Consider the following 14279-nt stretch of genomic DNA (forward strand, 5'->3'; position numbering starts at 1 on the left):
TTTACAAACACAAACAAACAATACTGTTTGAGCGTCAAGACATCAGACCAGCAAGAAACAGTACAATACATTCAAAAGGGAGAGAAATGGATCCAAAGAAATTATAGAAACGGACAATAAAATCATCAAATCAAATAAGAAAAATAATAGCAAAACGATGCACTGATGATTTAAGGAGTTTCAGCATCAATTTCTCAGGTGAAGTCAGTTAAAACCAACAATCTTCCTGTCAAAACAAAAACTCTTTTCAACCCTAGACGACAGTTTCCTCTCTGTACTCCACAGCACAAGAAAGCGTCTGTCTGTCTGTCATTACAGCGTCTGTCATCAAAACTAAGTCGACTCATTTAAAAGCCATCTCAGGAATCTTGTTCGGGCCCCCAACAGCTTCATTAAAGTTTCATCTGTGTTTTTCATATCATGTCCTGATGTGACAGGAAATGAAATAAAGATTTTGCTGTCAAGTGGCCCAACACACAAGCGCATGCCTCAGCGCTCACACACCCTGAAGTTAAACAAGAGGAATGTGTTCTGATGTGATGTTTCCTGCCAGATTGTGTAACGACACTGAGATTGAGTCATGGTAGACAAGTGCTAGGCAGATGAATGGAGATGAAGAGCAGCAGGCAGCAGGTAACAGGTTGGCAGGTAGCAGGCAGCAGGTAGCAGGTAGCAGGCAGCAGGCAACAGGCAGCAGGTAGCAGGTAGCAGGCAGCAGGTAGCAGGCAGCAGGTAACAGGCAGCAGGCAGCAGGTAGAAGGCAGCAGGCAGCAGGCAGCAGGTAGCAGGCAGCAGGTAGCAGGCAGCAGGTAACAAGTAGCAGGCAGCAGGTAACAGGTAGCAGGCAGCAGGTAACAGGTAGCAGGCAGCAGGTAACAGGTAGAAGGCAGCAGGCAGCAGGTACCAGGCTGATGGGACTGAATAATGAAATTTTACAGGTCATCCTGGGAGAACTTGAACATTTCATCCTGATCTGCCTATTAGATTTGCTGAGAACACCAAACTTTGGATTCATCTAAAAAGTTTACCAGATTTCCTACCAATCCATTTGTGTTTTTGAGATACTTCATCCAAAATGTTGTATTGAGCAACACTGTCACACAGAACCAAGCAGCAACTGAGTTCAAAACCCGGTCCTAATGAGAACAGCGTGCTGGAGCAGCACGAAACCCCGGAATGCATTCCAGGGATGGACTCATCCCCGCCAGTCTCTCCATCATAGTGGCTGTCAGCGTTGTTTCCTCAGGATGACTCCTCCTGATGTGGACGTCACCACAGTATGGAGGTTCTTCGAATCACTGTAGAAGAAGGGTATAAGATACAGAGGGTGTAGGTTCTCTCTCCCTGACAGCTTTAGAACTGAAGCTTTTAAGAAACACAAGACTCAGTGAGGCAGCGTTGCATTTCTTCACCTGATCAGCTTTCTAAATGTTCACCTCGAAGGTTTTATGAGGTCAAAGGATGAGCCGGTTACTCAGTATTTTGATTAAATTACTTAATCTGCAACAATTTGGATTGTTGTCTGTCATTATGCATGTTTTAGTTTGTCTTAGGATAGTGACTAAGATCTATTTTGACATTTTATTCACCAAATGATGACCATGATATATGATCTGCTACTCATCAGGACCAATTTGGTGGTTTGCTACAGAATGTTTTGTTAAAAAAAAAAAATATAGTGGGGAAATTCCAAACCGTCTAAGGAGGTCCAGAGGAATAGATTGAACATCTCCTTGATCCAGGAGAAATCTTCTTTTTCTTGTAAATTCAAATCAAACATCTCAGATGACCCAGGAATGACAGAAAATGATAATGAATGGTAAATACTGAGGCTTTCCTTCCCCTACAATTTTCTTTTTTTCATTAAAAAAGTCAAAATTAATTTTAGCCCATTTCTTTAGGTTGCCCCCTGGTGGCCAAAAGAGCCTTATGCAAACACACAGCTTTGACAATTATTGTAGCTGCACACCCAACTGACATCCTCCATTATTGAGCCACAGGTTAAGTTCACCACTGTGTACACATTTGATGTTCAACCTCTACACATGAATCAGTTGTTCGGAACACGAGCACAGCCATGACGTCTGACAGGAACACGTACGTGAAATTCAGCAGTACAGAACCAGTGTTGTGGTACAAAAGCGTCTAAAAGTTGCCAGTGCTGACGTTTATGAAGACTTCACTATTTTTTTTAAAATATCTATAATAATATCTAATCATATACAAAGGTCGCCTCATCTGTGGAATCCTCTTTGTAATCACTGAGCATAAAAGGAAACATTTCAGTGTTGGAAGCTCTTGTTTTGTTTATAGAGTATAAAGAGATGGTAGCCATGAGTGACTGAAGCCAGACGCCATTGGTGAGTCACACTCACGGGCTCGCCTGTTGGTCCCCTGAACAAGCTCAGGATCATATTAGGAATTGAAAAAGAAACGTTGTCGTCGTCAAGAAGTAGAAATAGTCTTCTGAGTCTGAGGTGTGTCCCTTTGAACAATCTCTGCAGTGACACGCGGCTACGCACTCAATAAATGAGCAAACCTTCTGATGTAAAACGGTATTTTATTATTTTCTTGCAAAACAAACCATGTAATAAAAGAATCGGGGCCATCGAGAGACAATATACAACTATGTGACACGTAGCAAAACTTAAAAATGAGAAACATGGTAATTGGCTACAAAATAAATACACTTTCTTTTTTTAACACTATACAAAATGTTACTGGTTGTTGAGCCTCGTCAGGTCTCGAGTAACATGCAAGGATGGGTGGTGGTGGTGGGGGTGGGGGGGGTGGGGGGAATGTTTTCAAGCAATACACAACAGTACAGGCTGAATATGACACAGGCCATGAAGAGTTCCCAAAGTCCAGAAATCGTCTGGTCGGTACTACGAAGCAGGATCAGCGGGTCCGGGGTGACTTCAGTCGGTTTGGTGGAGAAAAAGTAAAACTGCAATCAGGGATGTCCAGTACTACGACGGTGGTCGTCGACCCAGCGTCTCCCACCGGGCTGTGAGCACGTTCACATGAATCCTTCACCAATATGAAGGAGAGCCGGCGACAAATGAGCCGACTGTCAGTTAACGGACTTTTCAAAAGCACTGTTCCATCATTAAGGCACGAGTAGATCGACGATAATCAACATTGATTAGTGTCATTCTTTGAGCTGCAGTTGATTCTGGACACATGAGAATGGTTCCGCTGACTGGCTAATACCAATGACCCTCTCATTTTGATCAGAAAAGTTACTTGTCAGGACAAAATTCCTGAAACGTTCGCGCCTTCAGCACAGAAACAGGATGAAGGCTCCTGATTGGTCGGTTGGCGGTGCTTGTATAGCTATAGTTTCACAGCATGAGTTGCCATGGCAATCTAGTGGAACGTTAATCACCTCTGTGGTACAGAAAACCCCTGATTGACCCTCAAGCGACCTGGCTGACCCTCTCCTTCGTAGTACAGGCCCCAGGTCTGCTTGTCACCCTCGTTAGGTCGAATAATCCTGCGGGACGAAGAGAAACGTGAGGAGGAGGAGGAGGAGGAGGAGGAGGAGGAGGAGGAGGAGGAGGAGGAGGAGGAGGAGTGAAGCTCACTGGATTTCTGGAAGAATCGCTGAGAACTCAACTTACAGCTCTTGGCTTCTTGTTGACCTTCATGTCAAACCTGCGAGAATAATACAGAAAAGCTTTGTTAGATATGAACAGATGGGAGCGCCGGTTCTAAGAGGAATGACAGCGAGCAGTGCCACTATTGGACCATGAGGAAGCCTAAAAAAAAAACCAAAAAACAAACACAAGCCCAGAACAAGAACACTAGTGCACCTTCTTGTCTGTAACACAAACCTGGGGCCAACCCACCATCTGACAAGACCGGCACGGCTTTTTTACTGCTGGAAATTAAAGAACTGCCCCGCTAACAAGCAACACATTTAATGGAGTTGTAGTGATGGATGCTGATGTGCATTCAAAATGAGAGACAGACGTGTTGGGACATGCAGCAGCAGCAGCAGCAGCAGGACGGAGTTCACTAGCAAGGCTTCGACTCAAACTGGACAGAAGCACAACACAGAGCGGGAGGGACTGTGGGAGAGCTGAGGATGAGGTTAACAACAGACAGGATGTGAGGAGCACAGGAGCAGGAAGTAAAATTCAGACTTACTCAAAGTCATAATCAAACATGGCAGAAGGGCTGGGGGAAGGGGGGAGAAGGGGGTTCGGCATTAAGGGGGAAAGGAAGAGAGCAGCAGCTGTTAGTTCACCAACTGGGTTCTAAGACATCTATTCGACCCTAGAGTCCACACACCTGCTCCGCCACCATCTCAGGACCACAGACGGTGTCAACAGAAACAAAACTACCAACACAGTCATTTAATCACAAGAACATTTGATCAGAAATGAGACGTCATAATATGCTGCAGCCTGTGGCCTTTTTATTTCACAAACACATGACCAAGACCGCTGCTGTTTCACTTTGCCATCTGTAAAAGCGTACACTGAGGCTACGGAGGTCTCTCTGACAGTGGAGGCGGCACCATCGCCGTGACAAAATGAAGCAAGAGCTCATTCTAAACTCTAATGCAGTGGAGTTACAGTTTGCCACATTAATTCCTCGACGGTGTCTGCCTTATTCCGACTTGTCGTAATCGAAAAGTCATTGGTTCGTAGAGTGACACTACAGAATCTACAGTGGCTACAGATGAAAAAGCATTTCTTCATCTAACACCAAACCACCAGGGTGAAGGTGTTGGGGAGAGGCCAACCTGGGTGGCGCTACCAAAGTCTCATGCCATGATTATAGTTTTAATCAAAACCTGGTGTCGTTGTTTTACCTGAAGTGTAGTTTCAGGCTTGTTTGGGATTTTTTTTTGGATTCCCTGTATTTTGTACATGGTTAAGTCTTTGTGGCCTGAAAGATTTTCAATGAGCTTTTCATCAAAGTGTTTTGAGTAAAAAAGCAAATTTTTCTAGTATGAAACTTTATCTGATGAGAATCTTTGTCCTTTGCGTTCAAACGCCTCATTCTTTTTTCTCTCTCCAACACTGAGAAAGAGAAGAGGGCCTGGAGGGTCTGTTAAGACTACGGAAAAACTATTTTTTCCCCCTAATTTAATAAACTCTAACTGCTAATAAAGCCAGAGGAGTTTGGCAGTACGTACAATCATCATTGTGTGTGTGTGTGAGTGTGTGAGAGTGGGGGGGTTCAACCAGCTCTTCATTTTTCTACCTGTGTCTGTTTTTATTCTTCCTCTTCTTGTGGCTCCCATGATGGCTGCCAGAGGAGGAAGAGGAGGCAGCCTTTTGGGGCTTTAGGTCCTGCAGGGTTGAGTCCACGTCTTCCGTGTCCTCCTGGCTGGGCTCGTTCTCTTGGTTCTGGAGATCTGGAGAAGCGTCGCTTTCTGTGCCACTGCCTGCTTCACCTGACGAGGTTCACACAGCAGCAAGAACTCAGTTACGCATTCTACACATCAGACCCCAGAAGAGACAAACAATGTTTGAGGTTCTGCTCACTCATAAATTAAAATCACTCACGTTTTTCATTCATGTGATCTGGAATCCCTCCCAGCGCACACACTGCCTGCCAATCAAAAGAATGAACTGAATAAGCAGGTCTTTAATGATATGCAGAAAATAATAACTGAATTTAAAGCAAACACTTACTGCAACAGATGTGACTGATGACTTGCTGAACAAGCGCTCAGCCTCCTTGAATTTCCTATTTCTTCTGTCGGTCTTACTGTTTGAGTTCCTGTTTGAATTATGTTGCGAATGTCAGTCAGATGGGTCGTCAAATCTTGTTCAACCAGAAAAAAACAGTCAGCTCAGTACTTACTTCTGGTTGGTGAGGTATCTGTCCCATCCTCTAATGATGTTACCGTACATCTGAGTGTCTTCTAGGTAGCTGCCTTCAAATGCATAGATTTGCCTTTCAAGGTTCACCAAAGTTTCCTGAGTTAAGACAAAAGTCATATCGGATTTGAAATAATTAAATTTTGATAATATGTTTAAGAGGACATACTGGCAATTAATAATGTAAAAGAAACTAAAAATAAGCTAAAATAATTGTGAGGACTGAACAAATCATGTTTCGTCCTGCTGTTCTCCAGGCCAGTAGGGGGTGGTGAAGCACCTAAAAGATGTTTTGCCCGCCGCCAGAAACACTTAAGAAGAAAGAAGATACCGCGAGACCGGGCGCCGGCTCTGATAGCTATGTTAGCTGGCTAGCACAATCGCCCACCGCCAATATATTAAAAACGTGTAACAAAAGCATGTTACACTCTGGGCTTAAAACTACTGTAAATATAGCAAGTGCAAAAGGGTAGTAACCTACTAGCGACCTTACCCAACTTGCTAATGGTGTTGTTCTATTGTATACACATTAGACGCTAATTACCATTAGCTTCTAGCACTCCTGATACATGTTAGCTTAGGCCTAAGATAGCAACGTAGCCACCCATCATCAAACATTAAAATCAACGTTCAAGTTTTCGATAGCTGCAGTTCAGTATAGTACGGCTCATGTAAATGATAGGTTTGAAGAGCTAACAGTAAATTCAGCGTACTGCAAGTTCTTGTTTCCTCTTCACCAGTTCAGCGAGCTCCCGGCGAGTGTCCGGGATCTGCGGTGGAGTCGCTTTCGCATGCATCGCCATGATGGATCGAGGAGTATGGTAAATTAACGGCAGTGTGTACACAGCGGTTGATAACCGGTCGTACAGAGAGATGGCGCTAGACGGCCGCGACGACGGCTCGGCTTGAGTCACGTGACGCATTGGGTCGCCATAGCAACTAGCTGCCCGTACAGTGGTTAAATCTCTACAGATTCAGTAACTTAGATTTGCTACGTGCCATTCAACTGAATCATGGGCAACGTGTACCGCGGACTTAATAAAAGTGAGTCTTTACACAGAGAGAACAACATTATGTTTTTTAAAATAAACTTTCATCATTAAATTACTCTTTCATTCTGATATTATCCAGCCGATTGTAGTGTTCCGCCCTCAATACCTGCTAAATACCAAAGACTGGTTGTGAGAAGTCCAGAAAAGAAGGGCTTTTCATCCCAAGCTAAGAGGTTCACATCACAAGGCTGCCTGGTACGAAATGTGACAGCTCATCTGATCACCATTTATAAACGGCTAACACGTTATGCAACATAATGATAATATGTGTTTGTTTCAGAATGAAATCCCAGGACCAGGCAGCTATGATTGTGTTTCTGGTGCTGAGCTTGAAAGCCCCTCTTTCTCAAAGAAAGGCACCACAGGGTTTATTGTATCCAAGGTCAGGTTATTTTAACTCTTTTCAGCAATGATGGGATTCTTTTATTTGTATTTATGTGGTTTAGGGGCTTGAAATGTCAACATGTATAACTGTCGGAATTTGACCTCACAGCTTCGACCACAATGACAAAGATCAAATTTGACCAAGACTTGGTCAAATGTAGTAATCTATGCTGTTACACACCACATGTAATTATTTGATTATAGAAAGTACACTGCCCAAGGTTGCTAAACTACCAGAAAGTACATGGACATGAACTTGGTGTATTAAATGATAGCCATGGCCATGATGCTGAGTTTAGGTTCCTCTGAGATGTTTTGATCGGCCAAGTTCCAACACCAGAGGCATAAAGTTGTTCTGTTATATCATTTTCCCTCTGTCAGGCTGCCAGACCCTCCAGTTACCCACAGAGGGGCATCCCAGGACCGAACGTGTACAATCTGCAGGGCTCATTCATAAACAGATGGGACTTTAACACTGGAGTATCCAGGGTATTTAGATTGCCCGTAGCTGTGCAGCTGGAAGGTCCCAAGCACAAAACTCCAGCTCCAAACCAGTATGATGTATGTATATGAAGAAGGAATAACTATCATCTCTTGGCGTGTGTGTGTTTGGCTTGTAGTTCATGTGTGTATTATCCTCCCGTGCAGGTCCATTACGGAAGTAGAGAGAGGCACTTCTCGACAGCTGGGACATCACCTTTCTTGTCAAGGACTGGACGTAACTCCTTTTGCACAAATATCGATGTGCCTTCACCATGTAATTACCTAATTTCATATTATTTTCCAATTTATTATTCGTCATAATCTCATAATTGTGTTTTTTACAGCTTTCAGTAGTCTTATGCATAGTTTCCTCTTTTTAAAGGTCACTATAATGTGAGTAGCTACCAGCTTGGCTCTAAGGCAGTCTTGTCGCCCTTCAAATCAAAAACTCAGAGAATTCCTCCTGTGTTCGACAACCACGTTCCAGGTCCAGGAGCCTACAGTCCACATCAGACCCCTGCACCTGTGAGGAAAACCATCCTCCCGTGTGTAAACCCCCCAGTAGTCACCAGCTTTGGGTGTATATTCTCCATATATAGAAAATGTTGCCTAAAGTATGTCCTCTTCGCTGTGCTTCAAGGAGGAGATATCACTTGGCGATATCAGCGCCTCCTCTGATTGTTCCAAAAGACCCTCCATTGCCAGGTCCTGGGCAGTATGACATCAGAGCGTCTGACGATCTGCCCAAGCGTCACATGCCTACTGCTGCGTTTGCATCCAGAACAGAAAGGATACCACAAGGCTCAGAGGCTGAGATGAGGCCCGGTCCAGGTATTGGAAAAAACACACAATAAAAACTCAGCCACTCATAGAAAAATTGGCATGTCTTGTAATCTACAGTGCATTTTATCAGTTTATATCCTCATTTTTATGAATATTTAAACTCAATAACTGCCAAACACCAGTCCTGTATCAAACTGCAGTGGGTTGTTATTTGACACATTTCAAGCTCAAATGCAAAATACTGTATGAACACAGCAGGGCCCTGATATGCTCCAATTTTCCCACTAGTTTGCTCTCTGTAGTCACATGCTAATTGCTTACGCTTTACATAGAAAAATTGCTGACTTGAGTAAAATGTAAATTAGACCGCCTGAGGAGACATAGTTACACATTAAAATTAAATGACAGCATTTCACTATGAAACAACTCAGAGAGTTTGATGCTGGATCTTTCTCTTAACCACATGACTCCCAGTTTTTAAAGCTGAAATCTTCCGCTGTTCCTTTATTCAGCGCATGTATAATGTTACAGTGTCAGAGGTTCATGTTAAATGCTGTTCTAGTATAGAGAAGTAAGCAGCTGGTGCCTATCCCAGCAGCTACGGGTGGGAGGGGCCTATCCCAGCAGCTACGGGTGGGAGGCGGGGTTCACCCTGGACAGGTCGCCAGTCCATCACAGGGCCAACACATAGAGACAGACAACCATTCACACTCACAGTCACACCTACGGTCAATTTAGAGTATCAATCAGCCTCGTCCCCTCTTGATGTCTTTGGACTGTGGAAGGAAGCTGGAGAACCAGAGAGAACCCACACAGGAACAGGGAGAACATGGAGACTCACACAGAAAGATCCTGTGATGGAGCCGGGACTCCAACCTGGAACCTTCTTGCTGTGAGGAGACAGTGCTGACCACTGCACCACCGTGCCGCCAAAAATAGAAATATCCCAGGAAATCAATTAAGTAGAGGAGTGTAATGCAGGCGGCACGGTGGTGCAGTGGTCAGCACTGTGGCCTCACAGCAAGAAGGTTCCAGGTTGGAGTCCCGGCTCCATCACAGGATCTTTCTGTGTGAGTCTCCATGTTCTCCCTGTTCCTGTGTGGGTTCTCTCTGGTTCTCCAGCTTCCTCCCACAGTCCAAAGACATCAAGAGGGGACGAGGCTGATTGATACTCTAAATTGACCGTAGGTGTGACTGTGAGTGTGAATGGTTGTCTGTCTCTATGTGTTGGTCCTGTGATGGACTGGTGACCTGTCCAGGGTCACCTGAAGGATGCTGGGATAGGCTCCAGCCCCCCCGTGACCCTTAACAGGAATAAGCAGAAGACAATGGATGGATGGATGGATTTCTACTTTCTGTGTCAGCTCTATGCACAGCATGCATGCATTGTTCTGGGATGTTGCCCCTCTACATGCTTCTGGATGTTAGCCAGTCAGAACAAAGTGAGCTTTTAGGTAAGAGGGCCTTAAAGAGACAAGAGCTGAGTAGAGCGGTGTAAGAGTCCTAACAACTGCAAGATAGTAAGAGTCCTAACTACTGCACGATAGTAAGAGTCCTAACAACTACAAGACAGTAAGAGTCCTAACAACTGCAAGACAGTAAGAGTCCTAACAACTGCAAGATAGTAAGAGTCCTAACAACTGCAAGACAGTAAGTGTCCTAACAACTGCAAGACAGTAAGAGTCCTAACAACTGCAAGATAGTAAGAGTCCTAACAACTGCAAGACAGTAAGAGTCCTAACAACTGCAAGATAGTAAGAGTCCTAACAACTGCAAGACAGTAAGAGTCCTAACAACTGCATGACAGTAAGAGTCCTAACAACTGCAAGACAGTAAGAGTCCTAACAACTGCAAGATAGTAAGAGTCCTAACAACTGCAAGACAGTAAGAGTCCTAACAACTGCAAGACAGTAAGAGTCCTAACAACTGCAAGACAGTAAGAGTCCTAACAACTGCATGACAGTAAGAGTCCTAACAACTCTAAGACAGTAAGAGTCCTAACAACTGCAAGACAGTAAGAGTCAATGGTTTTTTTTTAGTAGGCTTTCAGCTGAAACAAGGCCTCCTATCAATGTTTTTTCCTCCTTGTCTTTAAAAAAAAGGTTGCTAACATGTAGGTAAAGTAAAAGTCATAGGTTCAGGGTATAGTTTGTTAAAAAATCAAAATAAAAAAGATAAAAAGAGTATTGTAATTCACACCAAAAACAAAAGGGCCATCTGAAAAAAGAATGCATGTTATTAAATTTGCAACATGATGTACATACTGAGTAAACGCATATATCAGGAGGAGCACCAGAATAAGAAAAAACTTTTTTCATGAAAGTTGAAAGAGCTCATGCTAGTGGTTAGGGAGGTGGGTCGTGCCTCAGGAGTCAAAGGCATAAAAACTCAAAATGAACTTTAGCAAGCTAATGCTAACACACATGCTCAGGGTGTGAGGTTGTAAAGCTCCTTTGCTAAGGCAAAGGTACAAAAAGGGATATACAAATGAAGAAAAAGATTGTCCCACACATAGCGGGCCCATAATAGTAGCTCCGCTTTGTTTACATGCAAAATGAATGAAGACTCTTTCTTTGTGTTGCAAGCAAAATGAGCTGTCATGGTATGTTGTTGAGGCTGTCTGAATAGCGTGTGCTTCAAGTTTTTTAACCCTGACATTTTTAGAGGGTAGAAAGTGTGGATTACTGCCTCCATTGCACTACGTTCCTGGTTAGTTATGATGCTTTTGTAAATTATTCACACTCTACGTTTTGACCATTAACCCCTATAAAATCTGAGATGTTTGGAAGGATTGTTCTTCTACTCGTGCTGGTACTTTTTCATGATGCCGTCAGAGAAGAACGTCACAGAGTTCACTGCTCAACTAAATTACTTGGATATAACTGTATGACTAATGCACGTTTTCAGGAGTTTACGAGCCTGAATTCATTTGAAATGTTTAGCCATTAAGAAATTGTGCACCAACTATTTTGAGGAAAAATAAGACTCACGGAAGTATTTGAAAGCACAGTTTATGCCAAAAACTGCAAACACTTTTGACCAATTGATGTCTCTCGTAACATGGAGCAAGGAAGAATAATAAGAGTGTTGACGGTGAGCTCGGGCAGCAAGGGTGGCAAACCCCTGCAAGCCATGTCAGATACGGGCGATCAGAACCATTAAACCTTGCACCACCCAAAGACTCCTGCAGTCTTACTACAGAGCTGATGGATATGCAGAAGAGTGTAACAACCACTGTGTAAAATAATACGATGTAGATAAAGTAAAACGAGCTTTCTCTTCTTTTTTGCAGGCTTCTACGATCCACAAATGGTCTCAAAGCGTTCCTTCTTTTACAACGACTCCAGGGTCTGGGTTCCTGTGTGAAGAATGACAGCAAACCATAGCAAATGTGTAAATACATCCCACACACTAACTGTGATTATCGCTAGGAAAATGCTCGGATGCAAGTCTTAAACTGTGTTTCAGATCAATATTGATGAAAAGAATTAAATATGAGCAACTATTTAGTCTCCACTTCATGTTTGAGTCCTACACAGCACGTTAAAAAGGGTCGTTTGCTCATCCTCGCCCCAGTGTCCTGAATGTGGAGATGATATGGCAGTCAGTGTTGCTGCAGTCCCAACAGCTGCGGGTCCAGTCAGTGGTACGCCACTGGAACAGCTGAGAGCTTGAGATGACAGCACTCAGCCAACTGCTAGAGGGCAGGCAGAGGGGTGGAGTGTGACTCTGTATGTGAGCAATGTGACTGACTGGGCATGAGGCCGGGATGCTGCTTCACCGAGCAGACAAATGGACACATCGCTCACTGGGTGGAAGTGGTGGCTCAACACTCCTAGCTTCTCTCTTGTTTCAATCATCTTCATCGCTTTTAAAACCCGTCAGATGGAAATCGCCGCCTTCGAGTGAGGAAGACGATGCTATAAGTTGTTATTTTACGGCGTGATGTATGTGATGATGCCATCCAGCTCGACACATCATCTGCTCACAAGTTGGGGATTTTTTCTCCAGCTCTGCTCTTGAAAACCACACCAACTGCTCGGCTCCCACTCCACAGCAGCTGTAGTTAAATTCAGACTCTGACTTCAGCACTGTGCCCTCCAAATATGTGTACTTACTCGCCCTGTAAAACCAAACCATTGTGCACTTGGAAGTGGTGCTGGTGGGAGGCGGGGGGGGGGGGTTTACAATGAGAGGGGCATTTTATAACTCCGTTTTGCAGACTGAGCTGTGCTCTCCCTCCCTCCAGCCAAACTCTCTTGGAAGATCCAGACGAAGGATCTAAGTGTAACTGCGGGCTGTTTGTTTGAGTCCTTTTGGCTGAGACTCTCGTTGTGGTGTTCTTGTGTGCAGGAGGAGCAATTAACCACATGCCTCTGTGGAGTTATGGGAATCTCTGGGATCCACCCCGTCTCAGTCAGGTGCAGGCAAGTGTGGACATGATCTCCCCCAAAGGAAGATCCCTTGACTGTAGAAACAGATAGACGGATCCGTCCTTCCTCATACATTGAGGTGCTCTAAGCTGGTGCTTGGGAAAATTAGGTTGTACGTGTCCCGCACTGGTCTAAGAGATCCAATAAAACACAAGCAGAAGAGCTATAGTCACACTAACGAGGTGGGTCCGAGAGGAGAGCTAATCATGGATTCTTGGCTGTTGCTCGGCAGCACGACGGTGGATTGCGGGCACCATTTGTTCTGCTGCGATTTAAAATGAAAGAAATGTGTTCTATTTTTAGAATACATCAAAAATAAAGTTATGATCACAAAGGAGAATACAATAAATCTTCAAACCCAGAGAAAACAAACAGGTTTAACCCTCCATCCACGTTTAAACTTTCAAGGGAGGCGGTGAGATCATCAGGTAATCAATGAGCTTCTTGGTTTGTCTGTTAGCAGGATGACTCAAAAAATTGAGGTTGAATTTTGACGACATTCAGAAAAGATAGTAGGAAGTTGGAGGTACAGTTGATTCGATTTAGGGATTATGTGAGCTAAAGCTGCGTGAGTCAATATGGCAAACTTGCTGCCTCAGATTCATAAGCAGCAGCTCGAAGAAGACAACAACTCCCATGATCCCATGCTTTACACTTTAGTAAAATATGATGCAAAGCTAGTGGCACATCATCCCCCGATGAGAACTTCAAGGTTGAGCTGCAGCCTGTTAGTCCTCTCACTGGCATGTGTCTGAATATCATGACCAGAGCAATAAAGAGTCGCCTCAGGTCATTCTTTTTTTTTGGGGGGGGGGGGGGGGGGGGGAGATATATCCTTGAAAATACACCCCACCCCCTCCCGTCTGGAACACATGACCTGCAGATGGAGCTTTCCCTCAGAAAACAACACAAGATTAAATTGTGATCAGCCATCAACTGCCTCTCAACCTGTCTGATATCTGATTTTATTCATTTATTGATTTTTTTTTGGGGGGGGGGGGGGTCGATTTCCATATCAAGACATTATGAGGCAGACATGAAAACACTGGATATGTTATTAGTCTGTGTTTTGTTTTTTTTCATGCAGGTGCACAAGATAAGCATGTTGGTTTAGTGCTGCCTGCCTTTTCTCTACGTCTCTGCTGCATTTCGAATCCAATTACTGCAACAACAAATCATTTTCAACAGAGGCTTCACTGGTGACGCCCTTACAGGCACCAGCAGCACGGCTCCAGCCCTGACGGAGCAGCCCCCTCCGCGTGACGCAGGGCGGCCGGTCGATTGATTAGCAGCGTTTCAGCTTC

At 44.2% G+C, this 14279-nt stretch overlaps 2 protein-coding genes across 6 annotated transcripts; one reads left to right on the forward strand and one right to left on the reverse strand.

Annotated features, from left to right (window-relative positions):
* Positions 1–2509: 2509 nt before the first annotated feature.
* meaf6 (MYST/Esa1-associated factor 6) lies at positions 2510–6746 on the reverse strand. Of its 4 annotated transcripts, none has more exons than XM_086193990.1 (8): positions 6554–6746; positions 5824–5939; positions 5652–5739; positions 5523–5568; positions 5218–5410; positions 4153–4182; positions 3588–3657; positions 2510–3496 (listed from the first exon to the last, which is right to left on the reverse strand). In XM_086193990.1, exons 1-7 carry the CDS (start codon positions 6641–6643, stop codon positions 3615–3617), a joined length of 606 nt encoding a protein of 201 aa, XP_086050116.1. In that variant the 5' UTR covers positions 6644–6746; the 3' UTR covers positions 2510–3496; positions 3588–3614. The 4 variants fall into 4 exon arrangements, with proteins under 4 accessions (XP_086050116.1, XP_086050114.1, XP_086050118.1 ...); XM_086193988.1 differs by having other exon boundaries at positions 2512–3496; positions 3624–3657; XM_086193992.1 differs by lacking the exon at positions 4153–4182 and having other exon boundaries at positions 2514–3496; positions 6554–6744.
* stpg1 (sperm-tail PG-rich repeat containing 1) lies at positions 6185–13050 on the forward strand. 2 transcript variants are annotated; one of them, XM_086193987.1, is made up of 9 exons: positions 6185–6884; positions 6972–7087; positions 7173–7274; positions 7658–7837; positions 7925–8033; positions 8142–8304; positions 8400–8590; positions 11835–11935; positions 12896–13050. In XM_086193987.1, the coding sequence occupies exons 1-8, from the start codon at positions 6854–6856 to the stop codon at positions 11906–11908; spliced, it is 966 nt and encodes a 321-aa protein (XP_086050113.1). In that variant the 5' UTR covers positions 6185–6853; the 3' UTR covers positions 11909–11935; positions 12896–13050. The 2 variants fall into 2 exon arrangements, with proteins under 2 accessions (XP_086050113.1, XP_086050112.1); XM_086193986.1 differs by lacking the exon at positions 12896–13050 and having other exon boundaries at positions 11835–12039.
* Positions 13051–14279: the final 1229 nt, after the last annotated feature.

This window comes from Aulostomus chinensis, chromosome 22 (assembly GCF_037954235.1).
Source record: "Aulostomus chinensis isolate RoL2024-O1b breed Wild chromosome 22, RoL_Achi_v1.0, whole genome shotgun sequence".
Taxonomy (NCBI): domain Eukaryota; kingdom Metazoa; phylum Chordata; class Actinopteri; order Syngnathiformes; family Aulostomidae; genus Aulostomus; species Aulostomus chinensis.

Coding starts and splice junctions, on each gene's coding strand:
- meaf6 (XM_086193988.1), bottom strand. CDS start 6,643: ATGGCGATGCATGCGAAAGCGACTCCACCGCAGATCCCGGACACTCGC. Junction 5,940..6,553: donor AGAGGAAACAAGAACTTGCA/GTACGCTGAATT, acceptor GTCTTAACTCAG/GAAACTTTGGTGAACCTTGA. Junction 5,411..5,522: donor AGATCACATGAATGAAAAAC/GTGAGTGATTTT, acceptor GAACCTCGTCAG/GTGAAGCAGGCAGTGGCACA.
- stpg1 (XM_086193987.1), top strand. CDS start 6,854: ATGGGCAACGTGTACCGCGGACTTAATAAAA. Junction 8,034..8,141: donor TATCGATGTGCCTTCACCAT/GTAATTACCTAA, acceptor CTCTTTTTAAAG/GTCACTATAATGTGAGTAGC. Junction 8,591..11,834: donor TGAGATGAGGCCCGGTCCAG/GTATTGGAAAAA, acceptor TCTTTTTTGCAG/GCTTCTACGATCCACAAATG.